We start from the raw sequence: 27,124 nt of genomic DNA on the forward strand, positions 1-27,124 counted from the left end.
AATTTCGTGAATCCTCCTTGAAATTATCTCTCACAATTTATGAGAATACATGGATTTCAAGTTAAATGAGAATCTGACTAAGGACCAGATAGTGAGTTAGGCAGACTTGCCTTATTGGAGGTATTATTTGTCAAGTGTTGAGTAAGCAGGGTGGTTGTGATAGAGCTGCAGCAGAGAATGGAAGCTGGTGATGTCTTCCTGAGGAACCCCTGAGCTTATGGCTCTTCTAAGCTGAGGTAATCCTTTCTCATTCAGTCTTGTGTCCCATGACCATCATTATTCTGAGTACAGAGGGGCTGGGATGCCAGGAACTGTCTCCAGGAGTCATGAAATCACTGTTACACAGGGATTATCCATGCTATGTTGAGTAAACCTGATGCTTCTTAAATTTTTTTATGTCCTGAGTTTTATGTTTCAATACCTCAGCTGATGTTTGATCAAAGTGAGCATTGTAGTGCCTCAGTCTTAAAATGATTTAGGAAATTTTTCAGCATTTTGTATTACTTGACTGCTTTGATAATTTGATAAAAGTTAACTCTATCAAAAATTTCAAATGGATACATGAACATGAAATATAGGCCATCTCAAAGTTACAGATGAACATCAAGTAAAAATTCTTAATTTGATTTAAAGTAACAGCTTTTAATGTGCTTAATATCTCAAATTCAAGATTATTTGTAGAGTATTAGAGAGGTACTGGGATAGACATATTGGAGCTTAGGCTGATATTGCTTGGTTTAGAGGAAGTGTTCAGTTGTGGATTTTGTTCCTTGGGTCTTACAGAGGTGATAATGTCATTATACTACTATCAGAAAAGATGATTTACTTAATTGAACAATAAGAGAATATGATTAGTGTAATTCTTCAGAAAGGTTAGGGTGTTCCAATTAAGGTCTATTTCTCATACCATGCTTTAATATTTGAATAAAGGTTAATAAAGAAGAGAGTGAAATGAAATATGAGAATTTTTAGCAATTTTAAAGTATTTGTCATATGCAGCTACTAGCTTCTTGATTTTTATTATTTTTAAGATTGTAAAGCATTGTAGTTTGTTAATGTGTTGCCTTGAGAGTATACATATTGCAGTGAACTTTGCATTGTAAAGACATGTTATGCAGAAACTTGGCCTGTATCATTATTTGTTATCTTCTCTTAATAATTCATCAAATACTGACTTTCTGATGTGAAATGAGCCAATTAAGTGTTTTTAAAAAATGTATAAGTTACTTTAGGTTGTATAGGTTTCTCTAGATTGCTAAAAACAGTATATGGTATTCTGCAGCTTAGTTTTTCTATTGGGATATATAGTTAATCTCACCCCAATTGTAGTTCTCTGTTATGTATCTCAATTGAATGGATATTTCAGGCCTTCTATGATCTTTCTAGAAGCTCCTCAGGTGGTTCAGATGGCAAAGAATCTGCCTGCAATGCAGGAGACCCGGGGTTTGATCCCTGTTTTGGGAGGATGCCCTGGAGAAGGGAATGGCTACCCACTCTAGTACGCTTGCTTGGAGAATTACATGGACAGAGGAGCCTGGTGAGGTTACAGTCCATGGGGTCACAAAGTGTTGGACACAACTGAGTGGCTAACAGTCCATGATCTTTCCAAATTGGCTTGCTAAAGAAATAAATCACTCTGAAGAATTCTACCTTCTAATCTAGTTTGAAAAGTTCTGAATTGAATTTTTCTCAGGCTTCTTTTTTTGCTATTCTATAAATAGGGGCACATAAACAGCACTAGAACAGTCATCTTTAGTTTAGTGGGTATCAGCTCCATTCAGCTCAGTTGCTCAGTCATGTCCAATTCTTTGCGACCTCATTGACTACAGCACGCCAGGCGTCCCTGTCCATCACCAATTCCTGAAGCTTGCTCAAACTCCTGTCCTACGAGCTGGTGATACCATCCAACCATCTCATCTTCTGTCATCCCCTTCTCCTCCTGCCTTGAAACTTTCCTAGCATTACAGTCTTTTCTAATGAGTAAATTCTTCGCATCAGGTGGCCAAAATATTGAAGCTTCAGTATAAGACCTTCCAATGAATATTCAGGACTGACTTCGTTCAGTTCAGTTCAGTCGCTCAATCATGTCCGACTCTTTGTGACCCCATGAATCTCAGCACGCCAGGCCTCGCTGTCCATCACCATCTCCCGGAGTTCACTCAGACTCAGGTCCATTGAGTCAGTGATGCCATCCAGCCATCTCATCCTGGGTGGTCCCCTGCTCCTCCTGCCCCCAATCTCTCCCAGCATCAGAGTCTTTTCCAATGAGTCAACTCTTCGCATGAGGTGGCAAAAGTACTGGACTTTCAGCTTTAGCATTATTCCTTCCAAAGAAATCTCAGGGTTGATCTCCTTCAGAATGGACTGGTTGGACCTCCTTGCAGTCCAAGGAACTCTCAAGAGTCTTCTCCAGCACCACAGTTCAAAAGCATCAATTCTTCAGCGCTCAGCCTTCTTCACAGTCCAACTCTCACATCCATACATGACTGCTGGAAAAACCATAGCCTTGACTAGGCGGACCTTAGTGGGCATAGTAATGTCTCTGCTTTTGAACATGCTATCTAGGTTGGTCATAACTTTTCTTCCAAGGAGGAAGTGTCTTTTAATTTCATGGCTGCAGTCACCATCTGCAGTGATTTTGGAGCCCCCCAAAATAAAGTCTGACATGGTTTCTACTGTTTCCCCATCTATTTCCCATGAAGTGATGGGACTGGATGCCATGATCTTCGTTTTCTGAATGTTGAGCTTTAAGCCAAATTTTTAACTCTCCTCTTTCACTTTCCTCAAGAGTCTTTTAAGTTCCTCTTCACTTTCTGCCATAAGGGTGGTGTCATCTGCATATCTGAGGTTATTGATATTTCTCCCAGCAATCTTAATTCCAGCTTGTGTTTCTTCCAGTCCCGTGTTTCTCATGATGTACTCTGCATAGAAGCTAAATAAGCAGGGTGACAATATACAGCCTTGATGTACTGCTTTTCCTATTTGGAACCAGTCTGTTGTTCCATGTCCAGTTCTAACTGTTGCTTCCTGACCTGCATACAGATTTCTCAAGAGGCAGGTTAGGTGGTCTGGTATTCCCATCTCTTTCAGAATTTTCCACAGTATCTTGTGATCCACACAGTCAAAGGCTTTGGCATAGTCAATAAAGCAGAAATAGATGTTTTTCTGGAACTCTCTTGCTTTTTCCATGATCCAGCGGATGTTGGCAATTTGATCTCTGGTTCCTCTGCCTTTTCTAAAACCAGCTTGAACATCAGGGAGTTCACAGTTCACGTATTGCTGAAGCCTGGCTTGGAGAATTTTGAGCATTACTTTACTAGCATGTGAGATGAGTGCAGTTGTGAGGTAGTTTGAGCATTCTTTGGCATTGCCTTTCTTTGGGATTGGAATGAAAACTGACCTTTTCCAGTCCTGTGGCCACTGCTCAGTTTTCCAAATTTGCTGGCATATTGAGTGCAGCACTTTCACAGCATCATCTTTCAGGATTTGAAACAGCTCAACTGGGATTCCATCACCTCCACTAGCTTTGTTCATAGTGATGCTTTCTAAGGCCCACTTGACTTCACATTCCAAGATGTCTGGCTCTAGATTCGTGATCACATCATCATGATTATCTGGGTCATGAAGATCTTTTTTGTACAGTTCTTCTGTGTATTCTTGCCACCTCTTCTCTGATTTCCTTAGCAATGTCAAAAAAGATTCCAACTTCAGTAGATCTTAGAAATTGACATTGAACTTGGAAAAAAAATGCCCTGAAAAAACTGAAAAAATTGCTTCCTAAAGAAAGAGGCTGGCTATAACCCTGACCCAGTGATCAAGCTCTGCTTCTAAAGGAGACATAAGGATTCATGTCAATGTATGGCAAAACCAATACAATATTGTAAAGTAATTAGCCTTCAATTAAAATAAATAAATTTATATTAGAAAGTAATAAAAAGAAATAATTTTTGCTACTAGTAGGACAATTGAAGATATGAAAGACCAACTACCATTGAGATCCTGCCTGAATCCTGGTAACCCTCAGACTGGTGTGTAAAATCTCTAAAGCCTAGTTGTCTGTTTTATTCATCCCACTGGCAATATGTATTAGCACAGAAATAGAATGATAGATATCAAAATAACTAAGGCTAGATAGGATTTTTCTAGTTCTGTTTCTTTCCTGGGATGGGTAAGAAAACAGGACTCTGTCACATGATGGAGCCCAGAAGGTAAGTTTAACATAGTTTCTGGATTTGAATATTGAAAAATTCAGAGTCAAGGTAGTATCCTATTTGCTTTCTTTGTACCAGTTTCTGCAATGTTTTTCGAAAAAGCAAGTATGGTATTTTACTAAGAAGACTCATGTGATTAATTTTTGAAGACACAGGAAAGAAAAATTCTGCAGGAAGGTCCTGCCTTTATGCTTTTATGCCTTTATGGCAAATAGTCCTTTATGGGAGGGCAACAGAAGTATGCTTTGCCTTTGCAAATATTATATATTACTATGTGAATTACATCACCTCTTAACATCTAACAGTGATTTGAATCTTGTTTAACTGCCAGTGAACCCTTGTCTGTATCTTGAGAAGCAGCTAGGATTGGAAGGACTTATTTGAAAATAGAGGAAATGTAGTTTCACTAATTTTGAATACCAGAGAGTTATGTTATGTTACTCCCTAGTGGGAAGTAAAACAAAATTAAAACAGTGGTTGGGTGAGACAGACCTATTGCAACACTTCACTACAGTACAAAGCAGAGCCAAAGGACTGCAAAATTTACAGGGACTCATTGGTAGAAGCTAAGGACAAGCAGGTGTATATCAGGAAAGTACTTGGCAGAAGGAACTGTGGAAGATGGTGGTGCTTAAGGAAGAAACATTACCGAGAATAAACAAGAAGACAAGTGAATGAGCTGAATTGAGGAGAAATAGTAATGGTACTTGGTAAAAATATATGTGTCTTTCAAGAGCTATAGGATCTAGTGAAAAGTAACAAAGTTTTCCAACAGTGGTGGTGGTATCTAGGGAGCTGGTGGTATGTGCAGTCTGAAAAGTGGCAGTGAACTGAGGTAGAAAATTATGGTGGGAAGAACACACAACTGCAACACTAGATCAGGAGACTCTGAAAATGTTCATGGGGCAGAGGTGCCACGACATTTTGATCCTGATTGCTGCCTTAAAGTCAATCACTTTCTCAGTTGAATTCTTCTGAAGTAAAATGGAAAAGTCCTTCAAGCTAGGCTTCATCAGTACATGAACTGAGAATTTTAAAAAGGCCAACCTGGATTTAGAAAAGACAAGGAACCAGAGATCAAATTGGCAACATCCATAGGATCATAGGAAAAGCAAGAGAATTTCAGTAAAATATCTACTTGTGCCTTATGGACGATACTAAATCCTTGGACTGTATGGATCACAACAAATCATGGAAAATTCTTAAAGAGATGGGAATACCAGACCCACCGTACTTGCCTCCTAAGAAATCTGTATACAGGTCAAGAATCAACAGTTAGAGCTGGACATGGAACAATGGGCTGGTTCAAAATTGGGAAAGCAGTATATCAGAGCTGTACATTGTCACCCAGCTTAATTAAATTCTATGCAGAATACATCATGGGAAATACCTGGCTGGATAAATCACAAGCTGGAACCACGATTGCCAGGAGAAATATCAATAACCACAGATATGCAGATGACACCACCCTAATGGCAGAAAATGAAGAGAAGCTAAAGAACCTGTTAATGAAGGTGAAAGAAGAGAGTGAAAAAGCTGGCTTAAAACTCAACAGTTTAAGCTCAACAGCTTAAAATGAAGATCATGGCACGCGGTCCCATCATTTCATGGCAAATAGATGGGGAAACAATGGAAACAGTGACAAACTTTATTTTCTTGGGCTCTAAAATCACTATGGATTGTGACTGCAACCACGAAATTAAAAGATGCTTGCTCCTTGTAGGAAAAGCTATGACCAAACTAGACAGCATTTTTAAAAGCAGAGATATCACTTTGCTGACAAAGGTCCATCTAGTCAAAGCCATGGTTTTCCAGTACTCATGTACAGATGTGAGAGTTAGACCATAAAGATGCCTTAGTGCTGAAGAACTGATGCTTTTGAACGGTGGTGCTGGAAAAGACAAATGAGAGTCCCTTGGACCGCAAGGAGATCCAACCAGTCCATCCTAAAGGAAATCAGTCCTGACTATTCATTGGAAGGACTGATGCTGAAGCTGAAGCTCCAATACTTTGGCCACCTGATGCGAACAGCCAACTTATTGGAAAAGACGCTGATGCTGAGAAAGATTGACAGCAAGAGGAGAAGGAGGCAACAGAGAATGAGATGGTTAACTGGATCATTGACTCAATGGACACGAATTTGAGCAAACACCAGGAGATAGTGGACAGGGAAGCCTGGCATGCTGCAGTCTATGGAGTTGCAAAGAGTCAGATATGACTGAGCCAGTGAACAACAGGGAACATGGAGGCAATGATCTTTATTGTCATTTTATTAGAAAGTTTCTATTTAGATTCTATACATATGCTATGGTGTGGATGCTTTTGTTCCCCACCCCTCAAATAGTGTGTTGAAATCCTCTCTCTTATGGGTGATAGTATTAGGAGGTAGAGCTTTTGGGAGTCATGAGGGTAGAGTCATTAATGGGATTGTTGTTGTTTAGTCACTGAGTCATCTGTAACCTCATGGACTGTAGCCTGCCAGAATCCTCTGTCCATAGGATTTCACAGGCAAGAAACCTGAAGTGGGTTGCCATTTTCTTCTCCAGGGGATCATTCTAAACAAGGATAGAACCCATGTCACCTGCATTGAGAGGAGTATTCGTTGCCTTGGAGCCACCCAGGAAGCCCATTAATGGGATTAGTGCTCTACAAAACTGTGGAATTGAGCTGCAGGAGTTGCTTGCATATATTTGAGATTAGTTGTTTGTCAGTTGCTTCATTTGCTATTATTTTCTCCCATTCTGAAGGCTGTCTCTTCACGTTGCTTATAGTTTCGTTTGTTGTACAGAAGCTTTTAATTTTAATTAGGTCCCATTTGTTTATTTTTGCTTTTATTTCCAATATTCTGGGAGGTGGGTCATAGAGGATCCTGCTGTGATTTATGTTAGAGAGTGTTTTCCCTATGTTCTCCTCTAGGAGTTTTATAGACATTTCTCCAGAGAAGACATACAGATGGCTACAAACACATGAAAAGATGCTCAACATCACTCATTATCAGAGAAATGCAAATCAAAACCACAATGAGGTACCATTTCACACCAGTCAGAATGGCTGCTATCCAAAAGTCTACAAGCAATAAATACTGGAGATGGTGTGGAGAAAAGGGAACCCTCTTACACTGTTGGTGGGAATGCAAACTAGTACAGCCACTATGGAGAACAGTGTGGAGATTCCTTAAAAAATTGCAAATAGAACTGCCTTATGACCCAGCAGTCCCACTGCTGGGCATACACACCGAGGAAACCAGAATTGAAAGAGACACGTGTACCCCAATGTTCATCGTAGCACTGTTTATAATAGCCAGGACATGGAAGCAACCTAGATGTCCATCAGCAGACGAATGGATAAGAAAGCTGTGGTACATATACACAATGGAGTATTACTCAGCCATTAAAAAGAATACATTTAGATCAGTTCTAATGAGGTGGATGAAACTGGAGCCTATTATACAGAGTGAAGTAAGCCAGAAAGAAAAATACCAATACAGTATACTAACACATATATATGGAATTTAGAAAGATGGTAATGATCACCCTGTATGCAAGACAGCAAAAGAGACACAGATGTATAGAACAGTCTTTTGGACTCTGTGGGAGAGGGCGAGGGTGGCATGATTTGGGAGAACGGCATTGAAACATGTATAACATCATATGTGAAACGAATCACCAGTCCAGGTTCAATGCATGATACAGGATGCTTGGGGCTGGTGCACTGGGATGACCTAGAGGGATGGTATGGGGTGGGAGGTGGGAGGGGGGTTCAGGATGGGGAACACGTGTACACCCGTGGCAGATTCATGTTGATGTATGGCAAAATGAATACAATATTGTAAAGTAATTAGCCTCCAATTAAAATAAATAAATTTAAATTTTAAAAAAAAAGAGAGAGAACTGTGCGAGGTCTCTAGCCCTCTTCCCTTGTGTAAGGCCACAGCAAGATGGCACTATCTCTGAACCAGAGAGTGGGCCCTCATTAGATACTGAATCTGTGGTGCTTTGATCTTAGAATTCTAGAATTCGGAACTTTGAGAAATAACTGTCTGCTGTTTGTTAACCACCTGATCTGTGGTATTTTGTAATAACATGCCGAATGAACTAAGACAGCATAAGAGTCCTGAGACATTCAGACATGTGAGAAAGAAAGTAAAGTGAACTGGATGGATTAGTTCTGCTGAAGGGTGTGACAACAAACTACCATGCACCTCACTAAAAATTATCCACTTTTATCCACTTCCTTTTCTCTAAACTAGATACTTAGATTTTTCTCCTGATTGGTGAGGGGACATTGTTTATAATTCATGAAAGCATAATGGTTAAATTCAATAAGCTAACTTGTATCAGCCTTTCATTATAAGCATGTGAGAATATTCTACTAGGTGTTGTAACTAAGTTTTAACTTTTATTGGATATTATTTGGAGAAGGAAATGGCAACCCACTCCAGTGTTCTTGCCTGGAGAATCCCAGGGACGGGGGAGCCTGGTGGGCTGCCATCTATGGGGTTGCACAGAGTCGGACACGACTGAAGCAACGTCGTAGTAGTAGTACATCATTAGGAACACTAAGTTTTTGTACATTTTTGAAGAAAAATACCAACAGTTGTGAAATATATTGATATCCATTCCATATTTCATGCCTGAGAAAACAAATATTTAAAGATCTTAAGTAACTTGAATGCTGAAATATGCATATATATATATATGGTAATTTGGTAATAAGCAGTAGGTGTGATAAGTATATCAGATCAGTCGCTCAGTCATGTCCGACTCTTTGCAACCCGATGGACTGCAGGCTTCCCTGTCCATCACCAACCATCGAGTCTGTGATGCCATCCAACCATCTCATCCTCTGTCGTCCCCTTCTTCTCCCGCCTTAAATCTTTCCCAGAATCAGGGTCTTTCCCAATGAGTCAGTCTTCACATCAGGTGGCCAAAGTATTGGAATTTCAGCTTCTTTATCAGTCCTTCCAATGAATATTCAGGACTGATTTCCTTCAGAAAGGACTGGTTGAATCTCCTTGCAGTCCAAGGAACTCTTTAGAGTCTTCTCCAACACCACAGTTCAAAAGCATCAATTCTTCAGTGCTCAGCTTTCCTTATAGTTCAACCCTCACATCCATACATGACTATTGGAAAAACCATAGCTTTGACTAGATGAACCTTTGTTGGCAAAGTAATGTCTCTGCTTTTTAATATGCCGTCTAGGTTGGCCATAGCTTTTCTTCCAAGGAGCAAGCATCTTTTAATTTCATCCTGCAGTTACCATCTGCAGTGATTTTGGAGCCCAGAAAACCAAAGTCTGTCACTGTTTCCACTGTTTCCTCATCTATTTGCCATGAAGTGATGGGACTGGATGCCATGATCTTAGTTTGAGATCTGAATGTTGAGATTTAAGCCAACTTTTCACTTTCACCAAGAGACTCTTTAGTTCTTCTTCACTTTTTGCCATAAGGATGGTGTCATCTGAATATCTGTGATTATTGATATTTCTCCTGGCATCTTGATTCCAGCTTGAGCTTAATCCAGCCTGGCATTTCACTTGATGTACTCTGCATGTAAGTTAAATAAGCAGGGTGACAATAGACACCTTTGACATACTCCTTTCCCAAATTGGAAAGGAGTTTTTCTATATCCAGTTCTAACTGTTGCTTCCTGACCCGTACAGATTTCTCAGAAGGCAGGTCATGTGATCTGGTATTCCCATCTCTTTAAGAGTTTTCCACAGTTTATTGTTGTCCACACAGTCAAAGGCTTTGGCTTAGTCAATAAAGCAGAAGTAGATATTTTTCTGGAACTCTCTTGCTTTTTCAATGATCTAACAGATGTTAGCAATTTAATCTCTGGTTCCTCTGCCTTTTCTAAATCCAGCTTGAAAATCTGAAAGATCACGGTTTTATACATATATATATATGTATGTGTGAGAGAGTGTGTGTGTGTTTATTTCTCTTGATTTCTTCAAATTTCAGCTTAGCTTTGATGGTGAAATTCTTGTTTAGCTCAGTTATTACATAGCTCTACCCTTTCATTAACTCTCCATTTCATTCTGACTTAGCTAAACCATGTTAGCTGTCAAGAATTAGAGAAGAGCTTTATGTGAATTATTCATTAGGATGAGTGGGGATAGCATTCCACTCCTGAATCAGTGCTTCTGATACCTAATACAGGATTTTATGTCAGCTGTCCACCTACACAGGCACTGGTTCAATTTGGTGATTGCCATTTTTATTAGAGTTTTCTAAAAACCAAAATTAGCCCACCACTGTACATTTCAAAATTTCTTTTATAATTGGGAAAAGTGTCATATAGTGGTATTACCTTGGAGGACTTTCTCTGAGATGATGTTGTGGCAACAGTTTGACTTAATCTTCAAGTCTAAGCCTGCAAAAGACCTGGTTCACAGGAATGCATCTTGTGAGGACAGTAATGTGCAATATGTAATATGACCACATTTACTCACTTGCCCTGTCAGCTATTATAATTTAATAATTTTATCTGATCTCTTTCCTTTCTTTTCTTCTTTGAAATGCATGCATACATGTTAACTTTTACATTTAATTTAATTTTAAAATTAGCTGTCAGGAGACCTTTTTCAAAATCCATAAGCAATGTCCTTAATCAAAGTACATGTCCTTTACTCCAACTACTTTGAAAAAGGGTCATCATCTTTGTTTCTAAAAATATCTCATTCTAAAATCTGTCACTTTAAAACATACTCTGGAAATTTTAAATGTGTATCTGGTCTTTCTTAAAATGCTGTCTTCTTTGCAGTTGTACAGTTACTCAGTTTAACACTATTGGTATTTTGGGCCAGGTAAGGAGCTGTCCTGCACATCATAGACTGTTCCTTAAGCAGTGTCCCAGGCCTCTCCCTCTAGATGCCAGTAGCACCTGCTTCCCCTAAAGTTATGAGAATTAAAAATAGCTTCAGACATTATAGTGTCCCCTAGCTGGGCAGCCTCCACCACCCCCAGCAGAGAACTGTGGTCACAGCAGTGATCCAGATTAGAAAGGACTTCTCTAACTTATCTAACTCAACTGATATGTGTTCTTTGTACCTGTGATCCTTCAATTTGCATTTTATTTTCAGTTTAAAAACTAGCATTGTTATTTTATAATGAATAGCATTTGTTACATATTGGGAACGTAGTTATTTTTGTATCATTTCCTGCTAAGAAATTATATCATTAACTGATGTTCATATTAAAACATTCAAAATGTTATTAGATTCTAATTCAGAAAGACCTTTGAAACAAAAATGTACACGGAATAAAATAATGTATTGTCTTAGGGAGTCACTGACATATGTATCCAGTGTCATCTTCATAGCAGGTACTATGCTAGGTCTTTATATACAAAGCAAAAAAATAGTTTGGTTTATTATCTAATTAAGATTAATGAGAAAATGTAAATGTTGATATAAGGAAACTATAATGTAATACGTATAACTAACCTAAGTGTGCCAAGAAAGTGTTCCCAGAGAAGTGCCATATAACCTGAGTTGAGATTAAACAGGTGATGAGAATCTAGCAATCAAAAGGTGGGAGGCTTTCTGAGTTGGGAATGTCAGTGCTGGGAAATGATGATGAATTGAACATACTTCTGTTATTAAATTTACACTGGGCAGTTTGCTGAGAACTGAACTGGCCTTAGATCTAATCTTTGTACTTTTTTAAAGATTTTTTTTGACATAGACTATTTTTAAGTCTTTATTAAATTTGTTACAATATCGCTTCTGTTTTATATTTTGGTTTTTTAACTGTGAGGCATTTAGTTTGAGGCATCTATGCAGCTCAAACCCATACTCCCTGCATTGGAAAGTAAAGTCTTAACCACTTGACCTCCAGGGAAGTCACTGTACTTTCTAACTAGGTCTAACTATTGACAACTCTTTGCGGTAGCTTTTACTATTGACATTTTGGAAACAGCCTTGTATAGAGAGGTAAATAAGATGTGCATTAACTTGTTCAGTTAGATGTGAATCCCATATCTGACAGCCTCGTGAGTCAAAGTCCTTACAAATGATCTTATATTATTTATGTTTCTATATTATATCACGTTATAAAAGAGCTAAATAAATTTATAATATCTGTAACATGGCAGTGAATTGAAAGGAGGGGATGAGGGTCTGTGGTGTAAGGAGAAGATTCAGAATAGCCTTAAATTTTAATTGAGGACTAGATTTTGAAAAGCCATGTGAGAGAATGGATATTGTCTTACATGCAGGGGGAAGCTGCAAATGAGATTTAATGGAGCTAACGTCATTAGATTAACATTTTTGAAGGTCCTTTTTGAAAATTTTTATAGACGTATAGCTGATTTATCAGGTTGCATTAGTTTCAGGTGTATACGAGGTCCTTTTTGTCTGATGAAAGGAGCATTGATTGCAGAGGGGTGGGGAAGCAAGGCAAGGTAGAGATCCAGGTGAGACTAGTAAGGTAATGTATGTGGGTGATGAGACTGCATTTGGGGTTAATTGTCTACACCTGAATTGCAGTTAGATGGTAGACTGGCTTTCTCAGGAAGCTGGCTCAGAGATGGCAAGGAATATTCAGGAACATAATTAGGGAGTGCTCTGGAGAGTAAACCACACCTGTTGGGTAAGAGAAGGAAGGCAATGGAGCACAGCACAAAATTAGGCTGCAGCGCAACGTCAAGAAATAAGTTAGAATAACAGAGTTGCGCGTTTAGAGTTGTCCTGGGCTGGAGTGAGAGAGTCTGGCCTTTGTATCTCTGCAGGCTGAGTCCAGAAAGGGGGTGAACTTGGAAGATCTGTTCTGCTAGGGGCGGTCCCTGAACAGCATGGCTAGCTGATGACCCTGGTTAATGGAGTCAGCAGGATCCTGACTGGCCTTTCCAAAGGCTAAGTTCATCATCAGGAATAATCAGGTATGTGGAGAAAACTGACTAGTTTAATTTTGGACAGATTTAAAATCAAGAGGCCTGTTAAACGTCCTTGTGAAAAATTACAATAGCTACTCTGATACATGGGTCTGAGAGGTATGATAAGAGAGAAGTAAAAAAAACAAAGATTTGAGTTTCATCAATATGCAGATATAATTGCCCATGTAGAATGAATAAAATTACCCTGGGAGAGTGTTTAGAGGGAGAAAAGAGTATCCGAAAATGACAACCTCGCACAACTTCATTTGGTGTTACTTACTTTTAAATTGCAAAGATATGTAAATTATTTTTTATTTTACTCACATGTTTTCATCATAGTCAATTATGGGACAGAAGGGAATACCATTTCCTAAAGATATCATTTAATTCTTTATAAAAGAATAGATAGTTGATAAATGAAAATACAGAACAGAACCATGAAACAGCTGAAGTAGTCTGGAAGGGAGAGCATTGTGAGACTGATCTTGTAGGGTAGATTTTTTCTTTTTTACTGGAGGAACATTATAGTGTGTGGTTTCCCTTCATGTTGTACTCCTATATGCTGGGTCTTGATTTCTGTTGATTACCTGAAAATTCTCAGAATCATAGGTAACTTTTCTGTTTTAATTTTTTCTAAATACTTGGTCCATTTAATTTCCTTTTTTTTTTTTTTTTGCTTATCTCTTTAATTTGAAATAGCACTGTGTCAGAACAAAATACAACAAATCTCTAAAGTTTGGGGAAAGGTAAAACCTCAAAAATATTGCTTTTTTGCCATTTCCTCTTCAGTTTCTTTGCTCTTATATTATTCTGTGCTTGTTTTTCTCTTTATATGTCTCCGTAGACCTTTGAAATGGAAGATTCTGAATTGGGTGTTATAATTACTTCTGATTAATACAGCATCCCATTAAGCTTATTAAGGCTATTCATTTCCTTCTCACTAAAATGATTCAATTGTCAAACAAATAATGATAAGGCTAAGAGGTCTTTTTAATATGAAAGTTGGAAAATCATGATTTTAATAGACATAATTCAGCTGTTATGGGCCAGGAGGATAATTTAAATAAAGGCCACCATTTTGATTTTTTCTAATTTATTCTTTCCCTCAGGCAATGTATGTTTCATATTTGAAAGATGGAATTTCTGTGGAAACCTCTCAATATATTGAAAAAGTATTTAATATGTACATTCATGGTCAGTTTTATTGGTCCAGTACAGTAACTTCATCTAAATCTTAGTAACTTTAAAAATAAGGTCAGTAATATTCTTCATTTAGGGAGATGTTCACATTGAAACGAAAATGATTTTTGCCTGAATTAAGCAGTGTGTCATTACATGTTGATAACATGAATCAATTTTAATTGTTTTTTAATAATCTGAAGTCACATCATAAGGGCTCATGTGTTATTAGAGAGCTAATACTCAAGTAGAAGATACCCATCAGAACAGAAGGCTATAATTTAGAATGAAAGCAAAATAAATTATACTGTAAACTCAGGAGCCTTATTTTTTTAAGGATCAAAATGCAACCAAAAAGTGGGATCTGGCTGCTTGCCGCTCAAAAGCCAGTAAAGAGACCAGTTTGGTGGAAAGGAGAGTTTGCTTTATTTGGGATGCTGGCATCCAGGGAGGTTGGGTGGGTACTCCTGTCCAAAGGCTGACTCCCGCCACTGACAGTCAGTGGGCTAGGACTTTTATAGGCTGAGGCAGGGGGCTACAGGCAGACATAGTATAGTCTGCTCTGATAGTCCTCTTATAATTGGTCATCAGTGGTCTGACCAGCATCATTTTGATTGTTTCAAGTACAATTAATCTTCAGTTCTGTGTCTGGTTTGTTTCCATTTCTTTGTGGTCAGTTCTTGGAATTATGGCAGCTTATATCATCTGCCTGTCAATGCAGGAGACATGGGTTTGATCCCTGGGTCAGGAAGATTCCTTGGAGAAGGAAATGGCAACCCACTCCAGTATTCTTGCCTGAAAAGTCATATAGACAGAGAAAATCCTGGAGGGCTACAGTCCATGGGGTCACAAAAGAGTTGGACATGCCTTAGTGACTAAACAAAGGTCATGTAGTTAACACTTTTCACCTGGTAGGGATCTCAGAATCTGTAGACAGCTCACAAAATGTGGCTCAGGATATTATCTATAGCCTTTGAGAAGGAACTAAACGTCCTTGATTATGCCAATGACTACATTATAATTATCTGGTCTCCTTTGGCTGTTTTTATTTTTTCCTGCATTTTCTCACTTCTTCAACTAAACTTTGGCTAAACTTTCTCCACAGGCAAAAGGCAGGCAGAGGACATGGGGAGAGGGGCAAGGACCATAGAGTCTTTCTCCATTTAAAAAATACACATGCTGAAACACAGGGACCCTTGGCAATGTGGGAAAGAAAAAAATAAAATATCTAAAGGTAAATGTTGTGAGCCAGGAAATAAAACAGTTTCCATAAGAGTAAAATAATTCACAGGCCTGAGGGTTAGACTATCTGGCAAATTATCTTAGTCACATTGCTTATGTGCAAGGACACAATTCCTCAATCAAATAGGTCAAGGAGATTAGGCAGGCTAAAGCAAATTTAAGAGCAGCTAGCCAAATGATGTGGCACGTTTGCAAGTGAATCTGCCTACAGGGAAAATTCAGAGAGAGCTCTGAAAGTAGAAACACCAAGATCAGGAAAAAGCATTACTGAAGTAATGTCAGTGGTTTTAAATTTTGAAGAGGAAAGAATTAGTTACAGAATGGCTTCTCACTACTGCTATTACTTAGAATATTAGCCAAGGAGAAGTCTGGCTCCAAATTAGTATTTTTTTTTTTTTAATTGAAGGATCATTGCTTTACAGAATTTATTGTTTTCTGTCAAACCCCAACATGAATCAGCCATAGGTACACATATATCCCCCTCCCATTTGAAACTCCCTCCCATCTCCCTCCCCAGCCCTCCCCAGAGGTTGATACAGAGCCCCTGTTTGAGTTTCCTGATCCGTTCAGCAAATTCCCATTGGCTATCTAATTTACGTACGGTTGTGTAAGTTTCTGTGTTACTCTTTCTATACATCTCACCCTCTCCTCCCCTGTCCCCTTGTCCATAAGTCTATTCTCTATGTCTGTTTCTCCATTGCTGCCCTGGAAATAAATTCTTCAACATAATTTTTCTAGATTCCGTATATATACATTAGAATACAATATTTATCTTTCTCTTTCTGACTTACTTCACTCTGTATAATTGGTTCTAGGTTCATCCACCTTATTAGAACTCACTTAAATGTGTTCCTTTTTATGTCTGAGTAATATTCCATTATGTATAATTAGTATTATATTTAAATAGCAGTTTTTAAAATTAGTATTTATTTTTAAATGTATAATATTAATCTATATAATTGCATTTCTATCGTGTATGCATATATATGTGTGTGTGTGTGTGTGTGTGTGTGTGTGTGTGTACAACACAACATAATTAGGTAAGCCTACCCTACCCCCACCACAGAATCGAATATAGTGAAGGCCATTACAAAGATCAGTGTGTACCTCCTTAGTATAAGTTTTGTTGATAATTCCCTTCCTTCTTTTCTGTAGATGTACTTTTATCACAAACAATAGTAATTAAAAATAACATATAGTTATTTTGCTATTTGGAGTTTATAAAAATATAAACATATGCTCTGCTGTTGTCTGAAATTTTATCTGTAGTTACCATGCATATAAGGCCTTAAAAATACTTTATTGTTAATTTTTCTGTTTCGATCTTTATAAATATACCGTTTCCTGATCGCTGTTTTTTTCTTCACTCATATCCATCCATATTGTAGCTATTGTTCATTCATTTTCACTACAGTATTATCCTGTGGAATGGAAAGACTGAAATTTAAAAAAAAAATGTTTCTATCCCAGCGGACTTTTGAAATTTTATTTTTTCATATTAAAATTTTTATCAGGAACATTGCTAGTCAGCTTTACAAGGTAATTTTAATGTGATGTGATTGACCAATTTGTGTTCACACTAGCAATGTGAGTTTTTCTTTTAATTTAAATTAAAGATTTTAAAATTAAAAAAATAAAAAACTTAAAAAAAAAAAGAAAGTAAATAGAAAAAAAAAATCTGATTAGGTCATACTTCATTAATTCCTTGAGTTAAGTGCTAGGCAATTTGAAACTTGTTTTGCGGTCTTAATTTACTAATATATTTCCTTACTTGCTAATGAAGTCAAGTCTCTCTTCATATTATTTTCATCATTACAGTTTTTTTTTTTTTCACTTGGTAAGTGTAGGTTCTTTCTCAATATTTACATTAGGTTGTTTCCCCTTTTCTTGCTGTGTTGTAGCATTTAAAAAATATGTGGAGTATTCTAATGCTAATATTTTTAATTATGTGGATTTCAGATATGTTCTGATACCTTGTGACTTTTTACACATCAAAAACCACCAGCCAGAGACCACCAGGAACTCAATAGTAGTTAAATATGTTTCTATTTGTTGCTTACTTCTGTGAAGGAGAATCCACAGCATGGGAACAATGGATATGCCAGAAAGAGAATGATATAAAAGTCTTATTACAGGATTTTGGCTTTTGTTTGTTAATTTTGGAGAGAGTTTAAAGAAGTGAATGTTGTGCTGGAATAAATTCTATTGGGAAGTTTGATTTGTTTTATGCTTGGGTAACTTGATAAATCTTATCTAGAAGAAGGGAAGATAAATGTGATGCTGAAGCTCTAACTGGTAAGAGGCAGCAGTCATTTGTATTATCCAGCGTAGGGAGCTGTTTGGGCATGTCTGTGATCTGTGCAACATTTGCATTTTGAGATGATTATTAAGTAAGCTAAGTAAGGTTCCCAAATCAATGCATGTTCTAATGCCCAAACCCTGTATATATTACTTGATATGACAATAGAAGCTTTTCAGATGTAATTAAGTTAAAGCTTTTGAAATGAGAGATTATACTGATTATCTGAATGAATCCTAAATGTAGTCACAAGTTTTTATAAGAGGGAGGTGGTGGAAGATTTGATTATAGAAGAGAAGGAAATATGAACCATATAGTGTAGTGATGTGGGTATAAGCCAAAGAAAGTTGGCAGCTGCTAGAATCTGGAAGAAGAAAGTGTTTTTCCCTGGAGCCTCGAGAATGCAGCAATTCTTGCCACATTTTGATTTAGCTCTGTGATTCACTTTGGACCGTTAAACATCACAAATCATTAACTTCTGTCTAGTCGTAGAGCAGGTGTCTTAACACACACAGTTGGTAGGGGCTAAGTTCAGTCTCATGATTCCAAATGCTGTTGAACGTATGAAAAACCACGTGGTTGTTTTTGTTCTTTCTTGTCTATCAATTGTTCCTTGCAATGTCTTGCAAACACGTTAGAAGCATATGAGTTATTTTTATACATGACAAAATCTGTGAAATGTGTTAGCTGTTCACTTTTATATCTAAAGACTTGGACTAATTTTAATAGATAATGATATTTTGACCTATATACTCTTATGATTTGAATCTTAATGTTCACTGAGATTTTCAAATGGGTGATGTAGTGAATAACTGTGGAAACTTACTTGGTATAAAATATTTGAGCATAGCTCCAGCCTTCCCTACAATTATAGATAACAGAATTTTCCTCAAATCAGGCAAATGTTAAGTTGTATTTTATATGAAAGATAGTATTTATACAATGAATTAACATTGACTAATAACTAGTAATGAACTTAGTTTCACATATGGAAAGAAACACTCAGAAGGATAGCTAAGTAGTTTTCACTTGCTCTGTATTCTTTGTTGTTGTAATATGAACTATGAAGAACAGTAAACTAGAATGTTGCTTTAATGGTCTCAAGTGAATCATAGCTTCCAATAGCCAAGCTCTTTGGAGGTTTCTTTTACATGATTCTAGTCTTTGTTATGCATCTTGGTTTTGTCCAATGGACCATCAGAGAAGATGACACAAGCAGAAGTTTAATAGCACCTGAGCACTGGGGATTTTTCATTTGAAACATTCCTGTAATCATGTACTGCTGCTGCTGCTGCTGAGTTGCTTCAGTCATGTCCGACTCTGTGCAACCCCAGAGACGGCAGCCCACCAGGCTCCACTGCCCCTGGGATTCTCCAGGCAAGAACACTGGAGCGGGTTGCCATTTCCTTCCCCAATGCATGAAAGTGAAACGTGAAAGTGAAGTCGCTCAGTTGTGTCCGACTCTTTGTGACCCCTTGGAGAGCAGCCCACCAGGCTCCTCCGTCCATGGGATTTGCCAGGCAAGAGTACAGTTCTGTGTATTCTTGCTACCTCTTCTTAATATCTTCTGCTTCTGTTAGGTCCCTACCATTTCTGTCCTTATTTCCTTGAAGAGATCTCTGGTCTATACCATTCTATTGTTTTCCTCTATTACTTTGCATTGATCACTGAGGAAGGCTTTCTTATCTCTCCTTGCTATTCCTTGGAACTCTGCATTCAAATGGGAATATCTTTCCTTTTCTCCTTTGCTTTTTACTTCTCTTCTTTTCACAGCTATTTGTAAAGCCTCCTGAGACAGCCATTTTACTCTATTGCCTTTCTTTTTCCTGGGGATGGTCTTGATCCCTGTCTCCTGTACAATGTCACAAACCTCCATCCATAGTTCATCAGGTACTCTGTCTATCAGATCTAGTCCTTTAAATCTATTTCTCACTTCCAGTTTTTAATCATAAGGGATTTGATTTATGCCATAGCTGAATGGTCTAGTGGTTTTCCCTACTTTCTTCAATTTAAGTCTGAATTTGGCAATAAGGAGTTCATGATCTGAGCCACAGTTAGCTCCCAGTCTTGCTTTTGCTTCCCTTGTGCCTCAGATGGTAAAGCATCTGCCTGCAATGTGGGAGACCTGGGTTCAATCCCTGGGCTGGGAAAATCCCCTGGAGAAGGAAATGTCAACCCATTCCAGTATTCTTGCCTGGAAAATCCCATGGACAGAGGAGCTAGTAGGCTACAGTCCATGGGGTCACAAAGAGTTGGACATGACTAAGTGACTTCACTTTCTTGCTTTTGCTGACTGTATAGAGCTTCTCCATCTTTGGCTACAGAGAATATAATCAATCTGAACTGTAGAAGAACTGTACAAAAAAGATCTTCATGACCCAGATAATCACGATGGTGTGATCACTCACCTAGAGCCAGACATATTGAAATGTGAAGTCTAGTGGGCCTTAGGAACCATCACTATGAACAAGCTAGAGGAGGTGATGGAATTCCAGTTGAGCTATTTCAAATCCTGAAAGATGATGCTGTGAAAGTGCTGCACTCAATATGCCAGCAAATTTGGAAAACTCTTCAGTGACCACAGGACTGGAAAAGGTCAGTTTTCATTCCAATTCCAAAGAAAGGAAATGCCAAAGAATGCTCAAAATACCGCACAATTGCACTCATCTCACATGCTAGTAAAGTAATGCTCAAAATTCTCCAAGCCAGGCTTCAGAAATACGTGAACCATGAACTTCCTGATGTTCAAGCTGGTTTTCGAAAAGGCAGAGGAACCAGAGATCAAATTGCCAACATCTGCTGGATCATGGAAAAAGCAAGAGAGTTCCAGAAAAACATCTATTTCTGCTTTATTGACTATGCCAAAGCCTTTGACTGTGTGGATCACAGTAAACTGTGGAAAATTCTGAAAGAGACAGGAATACCAGACCACCTGACCTGCCTCTTGAGAAACCTGTATGCAGGTCAGGAAGCACCAGTTGGAACTGGACATGGAACAACAGACTGGTTCCAAATAGGAAAAGCAGTACGTCAAGGCTGTATATTGTCACCCTGCTTATTTAACTTCTATGCAGAGCACATCATGAGAAATGCTGGCCTGGAAGAAACACACGCTGAAATCAAGTTTGCAGAGAGAAATGTCAATAACCTCAAATATGCAGATGACTCTACCCTTATGGCAGAAAGTGAAGAGGAACTAAAAAGCCTCTTGATGAAACTGAAAGTGGAGAGTGAAAAAGTTGGCTTAAAGCTCAACATACAGAAAATGAAAATCATGGCATCTGGTCCCATAACTTCATGGGAAATAGATGGGGAAACAGTGGAAACAGTGTCAGACTTTATTTTTGGGGGGGCTCCAAAATCACTGCAGATGGTGATTGCAGCCATGAAATTAAAAGACGCTTACTCCTTGGAAGGAAAGTTATGACCAACCTGGATAGTATATTCAAAAGCAGAGACATTACTTTGCCAACAAAAGTCTGTCTAGTCAAGGCTATGGTTTTTGCAGTGGTCATGTATGGCTGTGAGAGTTGGACTGTGAAGAAAGCTGAGCACCAAAGAATTGATGCTTTTGAACTGTGGTGTTGGAGAAGACTCTTGAGAGTCCCTTGGATTTCAAAGAGATCCAACCAGCCCATTCTAAAGGAGACCAGTACTGGGTATTCATTGGAAGGACTGATGCTGAGGCTGAAACTCCAATACTTTGACTTCCTCATGTGAAGAATTGACTCATTGGAAAAAACCCTGATGCTGGAAAGGATTGGAGACAGGTGGAGAAGGGGAAAACAGGGGATGAGATGGCTGGATGGCATCACTGACTCGATGCGCATGAGTTTGGGTAAACTCTAGGAGTTGGTGATGGACAGGGAGGCCTGGCATGCTGCGATTCATGGGGTCGCAAAGAGTCGGACACGGCTGAGAGACTGAACTGAACTGAATCATGTAAGAAACCCATGGTTTGACTCCAACCATGGGTTGGGGACACTACATGGAGAGAGATACTAACTTTCTTATCAGAAGCTAGTATCTGGTCACAGTCTAGATATAGAAAATAAGAAAAAAATACAAAAATGATCTCTTACATAAAATCATATCCATTTTCATAGTATAAACATATCAATGTCCATACAATAGGTTAGTGAATATAAAATTATATAGCAGAGAATGAATGTGGAATCTAGTAGGTGGGTTTCACACTTGGCCTGAAACCAAGAAGCCTTAAAGGTGAATGTTGACAGATTGTATCTTATTACCAACTAATTCTTCACACATTAAAGATAGAGTGTTTATATGACATATATTTCAAGTGAAAATAAAGCAGTTCCTTAAAGACAAATTAAAGGGTATCATCTGATAATTCAGAAGTAGAAACATAAATGACTAATAAATATTCACATGTCTATGGATTAGTAAAGTAACAGTAAACTTTTCAAGACAATTTGTCAGTAGCGTTGACTGAAAAAGTGCACAATTTAAAAATAGTATGTTTTGTTTTGTGGTTGTTCATAGGACTTAGTCAAAAAGTAAGGGAGGAACAGGATATATAGAAATTTTTGCCCAAAACAGCAACAAGCAAAATAAAACCCCAAAGAAACAAACTAACAAAGAACAGGTAGTTAAATATCTCATGTTAATGAAGTTAGCTTTTTTTTTTTTTTTTTTGGTATGGGAAGATGCAACAGTCTGGGCTCACTGAAATCCTTCCTTCAGTACGCACTGTAGCTATCTAGAGCCAATATCCTGTTTTTTAGCATCCTGAATCCCCTGAGGCTGCACAGTGGGCAGCTGCAGTGGCTGACGGCTTGATGGCTGAAACTATGGCCATGATATGGCAGGTGATATTCTTTGTCTGCAATATCTATCAAAATTTGGAATGATCATCTATTCTGACAATAGTGTCATAACACCAACCTAAACAGTAAGGCTATGGCCATTATACCAGCTCACAAAAGTCAGTCTTACATTTTCAGGAATTCTGTGAGGTAGTTCATAAGCCAAGTCATTTTTACTTTTATTTTTTCCCTCCTTCTCCCTGACCAGTTCATTTTAAATAATTAAATTATGTGAACTTAGGATTTAAATCATGTTTTAAGCAAAAGTAGTTATTCAATTCATGAATACCTAATTATTATTCTACCATTTCCTATAATCTATGCTCTTAAAGTTATTTATGGTTTTTCCCTAGTTTTTTATAATGAAAATATTCTATAGTATGGTGCATGGTGTACAACTGCTTAACTAATTCCATTTACAATATTATGCTGGTAGCTTGATCTGACCTGTGATGTTGGTGGAAGTGTTCACATCATAGCAATTAGGTTTGTTTTTTATATATAAATTATAAATAAATTATATATGTTTGCATATATAAATTATGAAATATTTAAAAATTATTGAAATAGTTGGATAGGGGATAGGAACAGGTTAGATGGGGGCTGATGTGGAATGAATGATTTCACTCTACAGCATGGCCTGTGGATTTCTTTTTTCCTTTAAAATTTTGTTAATCAAGTAAATAAAAATAAAATTTTAAAAATTAAAATTTTAAACTAAAATTTAAAAAGAAAGTAAATAAACCATCTATAACATTCAACACTTCTAGGAACCAAGACTTTCAAAGGAAACAGATAAAAATTCCCATGAGAAGCATGAATATGTTAATTAGATAAGACCTGCAAAATTCTAAGTAGCTTGTCTAAGCAGAATAATTATTTTAGGTTAGGAAGGAGAAGCATTTCATAAGTTCTTCTAATATTAGGTATGAAACTTATGGTAATCAAGGTCAAGGTAATCACTTCATTGTTGAAAGTGTTGCTTATTCTAGTGGTTTCTTTGATATAGTTTAGATTGCTAAAGTACTGAACTTTTCTGTGATGAGTCATGCCAAATCTGAATCCCAGTAGAGGGCCGATGTAGCATTCCTCTCATGTTCCGAATCACATGTTCTTTGACTTCAATTCATATTACTTCGGTTTGTTTGTTTGTTTATTTTTAGCAAGTTTGTAAATTTCCTAGGGTTCTAGTTTTACTTTGAAATGCATGGCAGAAACCTACTTTCAGTGTATTACTTTGAATAAAATCAAATATTTGCTAGGAAACCCAGTTGCAAAATCATGTACATCCTCAAATGAAATTATACACCTTAGGGATGAGCTTGACACCTTGTACTTATATCTCTCCTTTTCCCCTTGCTTTAGTTGCAATATAATTAAAAAATTTTAATGTAAGAAAAATAAAATCATCATGAAACCATTCAGCAGTTCTTTCTGTCAATACTTTTTATAGAAAATGGCAAATGACATAGTGAGTCAAACAAAATTCACTCCCTGAAGCCTATTTTTATTTATCTATATATTATCTTCCTTACTCAGAAGAGAGAATTGAGTAAAATAAGTGTCCTATTGCCATTTTTTACTTTCTCTTAATCCTAGGAACTAGAACATTTTCAGTACTTTGGGGATGTTGTTCAGAAGTCAGTATTCAACAGCCTGCAGGGGCCTAATTAGAACTGATATTGAATTCTTTTAAGTTCCTTAGCTGTACAAGCTTATTTTTGAGCCCCAGGGTGTAACTTGCACTTTTTCTTGAGCTACACATCTAATACTTTAGAAGATCAAACTTATTCCTGGTCTAAGGAAAGGCAATCAGGATGCTTGACCAAAGTCGAAAGATTATAGAGGAGACTAGGTGATATGTGTGTGTGTGTGTGTGTGTGTGTGTGTGTGTGTGTGTGATATTTCACTGTTCTCTGTATCTTTTTTTTGATATATGGTTATATCAGGGCCTTTGGGGACTTCATTTATAGTTATCTCAAAGCCCGCAGAGTTTGGATTGTTTTTTTGATTTAAGTTATATGGATTTTATTTTTCTGATCAGCTTTTGCCTTTTCAGAGAGCAGATCAAGTTCATCTTTTTGACATCCACATTAATTGTATTTAAACATTCATGTCAGCTTAGAAATTTAGAATGCATTTTCATTCTTCCAACAAGTCAATGTAATATTAATAGCATAACTGATAGGTCTCCTCACATATACCACAGATTAGGAGTTAACAGAAAATCTTATGAATCTTAGAAAATCTTATGAAATTGAGAAATAAAGCTTGCAGCATCTTGTGAATAGGTGTCATCCGTTCATCTTTCAAGGATGCTCAGAAAAAGCAAATCAGCAGTCGTTACATAGTTGAGGGTCAGGAAATTGACTCCCAACAAACGTTTTTACATGCATAGCAGTAATACAACTTCAAAATGTAAGAGTTCAAGATGAAGTCATTCTGATTTGTAATTTATTTAAATTTTTCTGTTTTAAAAAAGGGTTATAAACGTGTTTTCCTTATGGGATTTGACTACTTGTAGTCTTCTCAAAGTGTTAGTTTTTGCCCCCTCGGCTTTCATTCAGTGCTCAGAGTCTTCTGCTTTGCTCCTCACTGTGGTTTCTAAGCCATACATCATAGTTTCTCTCTCAAATACCCTATCTGCAATGTATGCATTATGTTTCTAAATTCACTGCCCATCTTTGTTGCAGTATTTACTGACCTCACAGTTATATGGCTACTTTTTTGAACATTTTAACCCTTCATAAACTGTCTTCGTCTTCCTGATATCATTGTGGTAGCTCTGATAACAACAAACATTTTCCATATCTTTGTCTATTGACTTTCACCACTCTGTATTCAAAAACTCTCCCTTCCATTTAATTGCTTGCTTTTATAGCTTTAATTCACTTCTCACAAATAATGCCGCCAGAAACCTTGACTTTGAAACATCTCACTTCCTTACCATTATCTCCTCCTTCAGGGTTTTGTCAATGAATTTTGAAAATCTTTCTAGAGTGAAGTATCAATTCCTATTCCTGTTGCAGCCTGACCTCGTTATCTGTGCACTAGATTCCAGCCTCTCTTCCTTCTCTTGGGACTTTGCCTCTGTAGTATTTGGTGTATATAGCAAGTATTTTCTCTCTTTTGGTTAATTACCATCATGATAAAAATGTATGAGATCTCCTACAATCAAGCTAAAAATTATTTTGCCATCAAGTTCTCCTCTCGCTACTACTCAATTCTCTGATAAATTTTAAAAGATAGTTTGGACCTAGAGTCTATCATACAGAGTAAACTAAGTCAGAAAGAGAAAAACAAATATCATATATTAACACATATACATGGAATCTAAAAAAATGGCACAGATGAGCCTATTTGAAGGGCAAGATTAGAGACACACACATAGAAAACAAACTTGTGGATGTGGTGGTGGGGAGGAGATGGTGGCATGAATTGGGAGAGTTAACATTGACATATATACACTACTAACTGTGAAAATGATAACTAGTGGCAACCTGCTGTATATCACAGGGCGCTCAGCTCGGTGCTCTGTGAGGACCTAAAGGAGTGGGATGGAGGGGGGCTCCAACAGGGAGGGTGTGTATATATATATATATAGAGAGAGAGAGAGAGAGAGAGAGAGAGAGAGAAAGAGAGAGAGAAAGAAGGAAATGGCAACCCACTCCAGTGTTCTTGCCTGGAGAATCCCAGGGACAGAGGAGCCTAGTGGGCTTCCTTCTGTGGGGTCGCACAGAGTCGGATATGACTGATGCAACTTAGCAGCAGCAGCAACATATATATATATATATATATATATATATATATATATATATATATGATTCATGTTATTGTACAACAGAGACTAGCACAGTATTGTAAATCAATTTGTGTGTGTGTGTTCAGTAACTCAGTCATGTCTGACTCTTTGCAACCCCCAGCACTGAAACTCACCAGGCTCCTCCATCCATGGAATTTTCCAGGCAAGAATACTGGAGTGGGTTGCCATTTTCTCCTCCGGGTATCTTCCTGACCCAGGGACTGAACCTGTGTCTTTTGCATCCCTTGAATTGGCAGGCGGATTTTTTACCACTCTGCCACCTGGGAAGCCCCAAAGCAATTATATTCCAATGAAGAAAACAGTAATGTCCGTGCTAAATGTATCTACTTCCATCATTTCACAGTTCTTTCTCTAACTCAAACTAATAGGCTATAAGTTTGACCACTGAAACTATTTTGACAAATGTCATGAAAAATCTCCCTCTTGACACCTACAAAAGAATCTCTCTCTTTTTTTTCTTTTTCCCCTTTTTAGCACTGTGTGCCTCTTAACGCTTCTCTTTTGGTTTTGGATTCCCATAGAGCTTCATAGTTTCATCTTATTTCATGGCTGCTCTTTCTTTTGTCTTTTTTTAAAATATAAATTTCTTTATTTTAATTGAAGGTTAATTACTTTACAATAATGGCTACTCTTTCTTTTCTTAGGAACATCCCTCTGCCCTC

At 37.6% G+C, this 27,124-nt stretch overlaps 1 protein-coding gene across 1 annotated transcript in view; it reads right to left on the bottom strand.

Moving 5' to 3' along the window:
- Positions 1 to 3,114: 3,114 nt before the first annotated feature.
- Positions 3,115 to 27,124, bottom strand: part of LOC128052669 (uncharacterized) — a gene marked incomplete at its 3' end in the record, with an annotated part of 29,715 nt that continues 5,705 nt past the window's right edge. The window contains exon 2 of the mRNA XM_052645240.1: positions 3,115 to 3,679. Within this exon, the coding sequence (XP_052501200.1) occupies positions 3,115 to 3,679 (565 nt within the window). The remainder of the gene's footprint in view (positions 3,680 to 27,124) is intronic.

Source organism: Budorcas taxicolor, chromosome 8 (genome assembly GCF_023091745.1).
Source record: "Budorcas taxicolor isolate Tak-1 chromosome 8, Takin1.1, whole genome shotgun sequence".
Taxonomy (NCBI): Eukaryota; Metazoa; Chordata; class Mammalia; order Artiodactyla; family Bovidae; genus Budorcas; species Budorcas taxicolor.